This window comes from Lactuca virosa, chromosome 8 (genome assembly GCF_052849685.1).
Source record: "Lactuca virosa cultivar CGN04683 chromosome 8, Lactuca_virosa_CGN04683_v6, whole genome shotgun sequence".
In the NCBI taxonomy this organism is placed as follows: domain Eukaryota; kingdom Viridiplantae; phylum Streptophyta; class Magnoliopsida; order Asterales; family Asteraceae; genus Lactuca; species Lactuca virosa.
In genome coordinates this window covers 78,583,958-78,593,709 of record NC_136433.1, presented here as the reverse complement: position 1 = coordinate 78,593,709, position 9,752 = coordinate 78,583,958, and the positions used below count along the sequence as shown (strand labels likewise).

The window sequence follows — 9,752 nt, the reverse complement described above, 5'->3', positions numbered from 1 at the left end:
ACACAAAGCAAGCAACATTCGAGCATTGAGCAATCCGAATCAAGCATAACCTTAACATGTCATCCTATCACTGACTGATTAGTACTAGCATGCAAGTCTACAAGCTCATATAACAAGCATATAAAGGCATCTCTCCTAGCATTCTATCATGCAATCCTGAGCAGATCCTTAGCCTTAATCTATCATGCGATTCACAGATTCACAATTCAAAGCATAACATCACATGTATAGGTATTTTAGGAAACCTGCTTGAGCTCGAACGATTGCATGCACCACACCCCTTTCTTTTATTAGAAAACTCTTTTTATAAAACATTTTCTTTTTGTAAAATCTACCAAATCCTTTTGAGTTCGGACACACTCGAGAGTATGCCTGAATCCCTCAAACCAAGGCTATGATACCAACTTGTAACGTGCCAAAAATTAAGACCAAAAATTTCATTTTAATTATAATAAAACCATCAACCCAAACGTTTTTTTATAAAACCATAATAGAATCAAAGTGTAATCAAAACATCCAGATACATCAGAGTCAAATAAATGCGGAACAATGTGGTGTGTGCGATGCGATCACCCCGAGGTCTTCCCATTGGATCCAGAAGTACCTGGAACATAAACTAAAAACCGTAAGCACGAAACTTAGTGAGTTCCCCAAAACAACATATACCATACATATCAAACATATAATGGGCCCCGCCCGACATCGAGCTCCGCCCGGAACAAATCTGTCAGTAATATGAGATGGGCCCCGCCACATCACATTCATTAGGCCGCGCTTGGTATACACACAAACACATAAACGCATGCAGGAATCACAAAGATAAATAGCATACAATATAGTCATCAGGCCCCGCCCGGTATACATATCATATACAACACATGCAAGAGTTACACAGACAGCTAGCATCCTATCCATACCAAATCACGGGCCGACATTGGTGCCTTCGACCCGTCAAGCATAGTGACGAAACTCACCTCAAACTGTTGAATATCTTAGATAAAGCTCGGACTGCTGATCTGGAAAAATCCCTGCGCTAACATCATCAATAATACCCAAATAATAATTGGGTCTTAACCCAAAATCAAGAATGTAGATCACTTGTCCAACATACAGGGTAAAAGACCATTTTACCCTTTCCTTACTTAGTCCAAAACCAAGGCCCAAACCATTTTCTCCAAATTCCTAAATGACACCTAAAGCCCAAATGGCCCAACTGTTGGATTAGTGTCTAAGTCCATAACTATAATTGGTATGTACTTGACCCGATTGGCATGGTCCATTTGGGTTGCATGACATTGGAACAATTTGGACAGACTTTTGTGAGAAAAGGATATTTATGATTTGTTAATATATTATAAGTTCTAATATATTAATATGAAATCATATTATTTAATTAGTATTGATCAAGAATTAATTTGGAATTAATTTTGGGATCAAAAGGAGACTAATTAAATATATGGGGATTGATTGTGTAATCCTTCATTCTTATATATGTGGGCTTATGATCCATAGTTCTTCATGTTGGGCTAAACCCATGGAGTAACCCATGGATACTCCATGGAGGTTTTGACCCATGGAGCATGAAGAATATGGAAAGACATGAGTTACATGGTGTAACCCTAATAGTCACCATATATAAGGACCCCATGGCTCAATAAATTGGCACTAGTATGTGTACACATGAGGGCTAGCCGATTTGAGCATAGGAACCTTTTCTCTCAAGTTCTTCCAAGATGTTGGTGATGTTGTGTGAACCATTTGAGGTGTCACACTTGAGGCACTAGGCTCTTAAGCTCCATGGAATCAAGCTACATGAAAAGGTATGTCTTCTAACTTGTTTATATTACCCAAGTATCAATGGTTGTATGCTAGTTAGGGTAATACCTTGGAAAGTTCAAGTTTGCATGTATAATAGAGAAAACATAGATCCAAGGTATTTAGGGTTGCATGTACACCATATGAGTGTTAGAATGCTCAAAACCCATCACCAACTTCCTAAATGGGCCCAAAACCCATCATGGGCCTAAATCCAAGAAGGCCCATAGCCTAGCAATGACCAAAAGTCAGAATTCTAATGGCCTAACAAGGCTAAAAAACCCTAAAAGTCTAATAGTGGCCCAAATCGAGAAAGCCAACCGAAGACCAGGCTACTGAGTATGCCTGACGTAACCAGGCTTACGCCCCGCATTCTACCTCCGAGGCCAGTACGCTCAGCATACGAGTTGGGTACGCCCATCGTACGATGCAGTTGACCAATCTTCACCATTAAGTGCTTAATCGATTCGGCCTTCACGTCAAAGTCTCAGATCTGGTCCCTAATGATGTATTAACACATAAAGTTGGCAACTTTACTCCCATGCATGACTTAATGGGACCCAAAACTAAAAAATAAGCATATTAAGGACCCTAACACATGCATGGTCCAATATAACTCATAAAGATTGCATTTTTATGGACAAGGGACCTCAAAAGTGCTAAGATCTACCATCCATGGCTTGTGGAGTAGATTATACTCTCAAACAAGGCTTAAAGGATCCAAAAATACATAAACAAGACCCTAAACTAGATCTAGCATAAGAAGTCATCAAGTTGAGAGCTTTATACCTCAAACGGCTTGCAAAGTTGATAATGATTATGGATCTACAAGCTCAAGCCACACCAAAGCAACCTCCAAGTGTTCTTCTTCTTTCAAATCACCAAAAACACCACCAAAACTCATTTCCAAGCTCAAATCTCACAAATGGCACTTAGGGTTTCGTTCTTAAGGGTTTAGGAGAGTGGAGGTAGACCAAAGGATACAACCAAGGCAACATAAGTTGTTTAAATAGGGCAAAAACACTAAAAATTAGGGTTTGCCCCTGCTTAGCGTACGTGGGCGCCTCCACAACCATCAATTGAGCCAGTACGCCCAACGTACTCGGCTAGGGACCAAATTGCAAAGAATTCACATTAATGGTTAAAAAGGAACATACCACTAATCTTGAATGTTACAATATATATATATATATATATATATATATATATATATATATATATATATATATATATTATAAAATAGATTTTTACAACTATTTTTATTCTTTTCATTATATGTAAGATTTATTTTTACAGATTAATAAATCATAACGAGCACAACAATAAATTTGGATTGAAGATTTATTAAAATATTTACAGAAAACTTACAAAATAAAAAAAGATGTGTACAATTACATAAAATTGTAAAACAACAATAAACATTGGGAATCCCATTGGAATAGGGTTGGGGGAGGTAGGTATTGACAATCATGTCTCCAAATGGGGTAAAATGACTGTGTCACATTAATAACCTTTTGACATGTGCAATTGAAAACCTGAAAAGAAGAAAACGTATAAAGTAAATTAGAGTGGACATCGAGATATAAAGATAAATAAATCCAATTAATAGCCCCTGGATCTGAGAACATGCAAGTGGAACAAACAATAGGAAGTAAGTCAAATGTGAGCCATAAAACTATAGATGTGTAAACCATGATATAATCATATGGGTAAGAGGTATGTGTCAAACTATCGATTGACAAACAAAACATACAAACGAGCGAGCTACCCATCTATTATGATAGTTAGCCTCCAAAGCCACTTATATGTGGTCATGTTCTCGGAAAGAAAAAGTTAGCCCATGTCTAACCGCACACTACCCTCATATTTCCTTTTAGGATGCCCCATCCTCCTCTTACTATCAATCGTTAATGACTCTACATTCCTCATAGTCACTGAAGGTGGCCTCCTAAGGACATTTCCATACCACCTTAAATGTTATTCCCTTAATTTTTCGGTGATCTGTGTCATTCCCAACAAGTTTATTATATCAATATTTGAGATCATACCCAATAATGTTCTACCGCAAGCCCACCTTAACATCCTCATTTCTGCTACTTTCATTTTCCTTTTATGGTCCTTTTAGTTGGCCAATATTTAGATCCAAACATCATGGCAGGTCTAATAACGACCATATAAAATATTCCCTTTAGTTTTTGCAGGACCTTCCTGTCATACAAAACTCTTGAGGCTGACCTCCACTTTAACTAACTTGCCTTAATACAACGGGTGACGTCTACATCTACAACCCCACCCCCTTTTCTATGGATCATGGAACCCAAATACTTGAAGCTCTCCTTCGGGATAAGAGCATGCTCCCCTAAACTTACATCTACTCCTTCATTATTCACCTCCCCATTGAAATTGTACCGAAGGTACTTGGTCTTAACAATACTAAGGCATAGCCCTTTTCTTATAATATCACCCTCCGTGTGTCCAACCGAGTAGTCAACCCAGCCCTAAACTCGGCCACCAACACAATGTCATCTGCAAAAAACATACACCAAGACTCTTCCCCCTGAATATCATGAGACATTTGATCTAGAATCAAGACAAAGAGATACAAACCGAGAGTCGAGCCGTGATGAAACCTGATTTCAACCGGGGACGGATTGGTGTCTCCGACTAGTGTCTGGATACATGTAAAAGTTACTCTAAAGTTATGTATTAAACATCAAGGACCGTAAAAGTGTAATACTATAAAAAACTTACTCTAAAGTTATGTATTATATACATCAAGGACTGAACATGTAGAATAGAAAACCTAAGGGTGTTTTTCTATCGCGTGTGCCAAAATTTCCCAAAACGCTGATAATTTGAGTTTGGAGCTCCAAATCACGAATACTTGGAATCTATCTACTGTGCCAAAATTTCTCAAAATGTCGAATTTGATGAGCTCGACAACGAGCAAGATAATGTTAATGGCTACAAGAGACTACTGTTTGACGATAAACCCAAGCACGACCAGGGTTCTAACTTTCAACCGTCGTTTAACCTGCTCCGCCGCCGCAACGCTGAGGTTAGTTCCAAACCCACCTGACCTAATCAAATGGGTCAGAAGAGAAGGTGGTTTCGTCCACCCTTCTGTGAGAATTGCAGAATCCGGTCCATATGGGCTTGGATTAATCGCGTCTGAAGAAATCCATAAAGGGTCTGAACTAATTGCCCTCCCGGAGCACATCCCGTTGCGGTTTCCGGTAAATGATTCCGGTGGTGGAGATGAGTCTTACTCCAATTTGGTCAATCTTACTCGTTACGTTCCTGGTATGTGATATTTCAATAAATTTTTAGATAGTTTTCAATCTGGTGCTTAGAGTTACTAGCAATTTGAATACGCCATTTTGCAAAATAAACATCTGCAAATTCTGATACAAAATACAACACCATTGAAGAAAAAACAATCTCTTTGAAGAACAAGTTTCAGATAGAAAAGAAGATAAGACGCAACAAAATTTGATCCTCAACCATCAACTTTCTTTTGTAATTAACCAATCTGTTCAGAAGTTGAATCCACTAGGTCATGGACTGGTTTCAGCTCAAATTTGGGTTCATATCCAACAATGGGGTGGTGGGCAATTTGCGTGATACCTATATGTTGTAGTAGTAGTTGATGAATAATTGTATAAATTGCCTGTTAACTAACTTTATTTATTAGTAATAACTAATAAAATTTGCTCGAAATTAGTTTATATAGTATATCATGTGATTGTTTTTATTATAGAAAAAACACCATTTTAGTGTTAGTTTTTTTCTTTAGCATTCAAACCAACCTCTAAAATACACACATCGTTCATAATTCATTCTCACACATGGTTGTTCAATTTTTTATGAAATCCACATGTTATGTGAGAAAACAAACATTAGCTCTTCTAAAAATCATAAATCAATAGTGACTTAAGAGGTTCACATGCTAAAATATTCTCTCAATTTTCTCACGGTGTTCAATGGGTTTGTTTTACACATTCCATTATAGGTTAGTAACCCTATTTTGCATTAAGTAGGCTAAAATTGAGTTCTGAAATGGTGTAAAACTGGAATTTGGAGCGTTTGGCAGAGGAATTATGGGCTATGAAATTGGGTTTAAAACTTCTTCAAGAGAGAGCTAAAACCGGTTCCTTTTGGTGGCCTTACATCAGCAATCTTCCCGAATCTTTCACTCTTCCCATTTTCTTTCCCGGAGAAGATATAAAGAACCTGCAATACGCCCCTCTTCTTTACCAGGTACCTCCTCCAGGGGCAAAATAGTCAATTCCGATTTAGTTATTTACCTTTTTCTTTATTATTATCGGTATAAAATTATAAATAAACTTATATTATGTTTCATATTTGCATATATAGGTGAATAAGAGATGCCGTTTTCTTCTTGATTTTGAGAAAGAAGTGAGACGTGAAGTTGAAGATGTGAAATTACAAAATCACCCTTTTGGAGGGCGGGAGGTAGACGCGTCTTCTCTAGGGTGGGCTATGTCGGCTGTTTCTTCTAGAGCTTTCCGGTTACATGGGGTAAAAACTGGAAATCATAGTGATAATATTCCAATGATGCTTCCACTTATTGATATGTGTAATCATAGTTTTACCCCTAATTCGGAAATTGTTCAAGAACAAGGTTCAGGGGATCCAAAGATGCTAGTCAAGGTAATCGTTTTTTTTTTAGAAAAAAGTTATCAAATCCTTTTGTGTAAACATACGAAATTAATTATAGATTCAATGCCCCGTTTTTTTTTTTTTTTTTCAGGTTGTTGCAGGGATGAATATCAAAGAGCGTGATCATATGACACTTAATTATGGTTGCTTGAGCAATGATTTTTTCCTTCTAGATTATGGATTTGTGGTGGCATCAAATCCGTATGATTGTATTGAATTAAAATATGATGGAGGTCTTTTTGATGCTGCCAGCATGGCAGCTGGGGTTTCAAACCCTAATTTCTCTTCACCTTCTTCGTGGCAAAAAGAATTTTTATCTAAATTAAATCTCGAGGGAGAACACGCTATTCTTAAGGTATTATATCATTATCCCTTTATTTTTCAAAAAAAAAAAAGTAAACTTGAATATTAATTTGGAAAAAACCCATTGTATGTAATTAACCCTAATATCAAAACTCGATAACCAAGAAAAATGGTTTATCAAAAGGTGAAAGTACTTTTCTTTATTTTACTCTTTCGAGAAATACTTTCCATTGATTTATTTTTACATCTTTTTTTTCCTTAGGTAACGCTAGGAGGACCCGAAGTAGTAGAAGGCAGATTATTGGCTGCATTAAGAGCACTCTTAACAAATGATGCTGAATCGGTTCAGACATGTGATCTAAATACACTTAAATCATTGTCTATTGAGGCCCCACTTGGATTAGCAAATGAAACAGCTGCTCTTCGGACACTTATTGCATTATGTGTGATTGCACTTAATCACTTTCCCACAAAAATAATGGAAGATGAATCGATTCTTGAAAAGGGTGTTTTGACCTCAACTGAATTGGCTTTAAAATTCAGGATTCAAAAGAAATCGGTGATTATAGATGTCATGAGAGATCTTGCAAAAAGGGTCAAGTTACTTTCTTCTAAAGAATCACTCGTTTCTCAAAGTTAGATGATGTGATGTGTTGTGTTGTATGAACAAATTTGTTTTTCTTTTTGGGTGATTGAATTGTTTAAATGATGATAAATGACTGTTTTATCCTTTTATCTAGAATAAATAGACTTTTGTTTTGTTGTCTATCTCTTAACACGCATTGTATAGAAAAGGAACATAGATGTCATATGCCTTTTTTAGGCTTGATAAAATTAAAGGATCCTGTAGATTTAAGTAATGATGATTGTTGGTGAACTTTGAAGGAATATAATTGCATTTTAGGCATACCAACTATTTCTTTTGATTTTCTATCTAATGGGGTTTTTGGAATTGCTTATTTTACAAACATTTTTCTGGTAGAAGTGATTATTACTTTATGTGGCATCAAATTTTAATTTTAAGAAAAGTATTTGTATTAACTCAGGGGATACTAAAATATACAATAAGCTAATATTGGCTTTTGATGTTTAGCAAATTATATTTATATATGTAGAATAACAAAAAAAAATGACATTAGTGGACGATAAATTAGTAAATTTAGTAAATTAGTATGCGTAACGTTGATCATGAAAATAATGAGGCCGCGAAGGTGCGAACAATATGATTTTTAAAAATAAATATACGGGTAAAACAGTAAATTAGTTTTTACAGGTGATATATATTTTTAAATAATTAGAAAAACAATTTATCAAAGGTTGCTTATTTAGTTACTAAACATTTCTTTTTATTATTTCAAACATTCAAAAACATTATCAACAATATCAAACGACAACCACCTTATTTAAACCCCTTAAATAAAAATATAAACATAAATAAAAATCACAAACACCCTCTAGATAGTGTTTTTTGTTTGAACTTCTATTGTTTTTTAATAAATTACTTTTATTTTCGAAATTGATTTATTTGAATGTATTCAACCCTGGCAAAAAGTATAATCAGGCAGTTTGAAATTTGAAATTCCGTTTTTGTTTTTTCTAGCTCCAAGATTGAAGACTTTGGTCAAAATATCACAATGTTATTCTAAATGATTTGACCAAAATATCTAGAAATAATTCAAATTTGAATTTTTAATAGAGGTTGCTTTTTAGTATCTGAATCAGGTTACTTTAGGAAATTGGTGGGTGGGTGTTCTCACTTTTCGTTTGGTGAAAATCTAACAACTATTGTACAAATCACGAAGAACAAGTTACAACCATTTCGTTGAGTTGAAAACGTATCTAAAATACTACAACTCATGATGCACACGTTACAACCAGTTAATCCTTTGAATATTCAAGATAGTTTGAATATCCTTCTCAGTTTAGGAACAACATACGATGCATAATGTACAAGTATTAAAAGCATAAAACGAAACGTGGTGATCGGAGATATTTTCAACCATGAAACTCATAACTGTATTTATCATCAAAATATTTACATCTAAAGATCAAAACACCAAAACCAGAAGATCATGGCCATGAAATCATGAAAAAGAAAGAAAAAAAAAACAAAACACTGAGCGATCGATGTCGATTTCTGTAGATTTTCTAGGCGTTGCCGACGGAGATACGCCGGTTTGTGATTCCCAAGGGCGAGCGTGAACGCTTCGGCTGCCGTGAGAATTCTCGTAAAACCGATCTCAGCTCCGGTTGCATCGTCTTCTCCAATTCCTGCTTGATTTTCAGAACTTGGCTATGAATGGCCACTGTCGTATACTCGACGTCGTCCTCCTGCATCTGACGGTGGTTGGTTGTGGCGGTGTCCATGGATTCCGACCTTTGCTTCATGAAGATTGAAGAAAAGCAAAACACTCACACCCTTTTCACCTCTCAACTATCTCTCTTTATTTGTATTTGTTTTTGTTTGTGAAGATATTAACTCTAATGCTGTATATATATGGGATTCTAGAGAGAGAAAGTTAGAGAGAGGGAGCGTGACACGGTGACTTCTTGAATGATTAAAATAATGGGAAATTTCTGATTTTATGTCAATTTTTATGCATTTTAAGTTTTTAACGTATCAGAAATCATGTGTGTAATTATGACCAATATAAAACTAGAAAAGAACTTGTTAAACATATTTAAATTATGGAAAAGCCATAAAAACAATATATTCTGTTAAAAATAACCATTTATGTTATATATTTTTATCACTAAAATCATTTTATATTTTAATTTTGTTTAAACCAATGGTTCATGATTATTTTATACAAATGTTTTTATTAAAACCAATATATTTTCGTTCATATTCATTATACCAATATAATTATGAGGCTAATCATAGTTTTTTTTGTAAAAAAAAAAATCAGAACATTAAAAATAAAATATAGTTCTTTTGAATATTGACAGAA

At 35.3% G+C, this 9,752-nt stretch overlaps 1 protein-coding gene across 1 annotated transcript; it reads left to right on the top strand.

The window, feature by feature from the left end:
- Positions 1-4,671: 4,671 nt before the first annotated feature.
- LOC145134377 (Rubisco methyltransferase family protein) lies at positions 4,672-7,569 on the top strand. The gene is made up of 5 exons (XM_079069231.1): positions 4,672-5,118; positions 5,909-6,075; positions 6,193-6,489; positions 6,590-6,853; positions 7,064-7,569. Exons 1-5 carry the CDS (start codon positions 4,734-4,736, stop codon positions 7,439-7,441), a joined length of 1,491 nt encoding a protein of 496 aa, XP_078925357.1. The 5' UTR covers positions 4,672-4,733; the 3' UTR covers positions 7,442-7,569.
- The last annotated feature ends 2,183 nt before the right edge of the window (positions 7,570-9,752 follow it).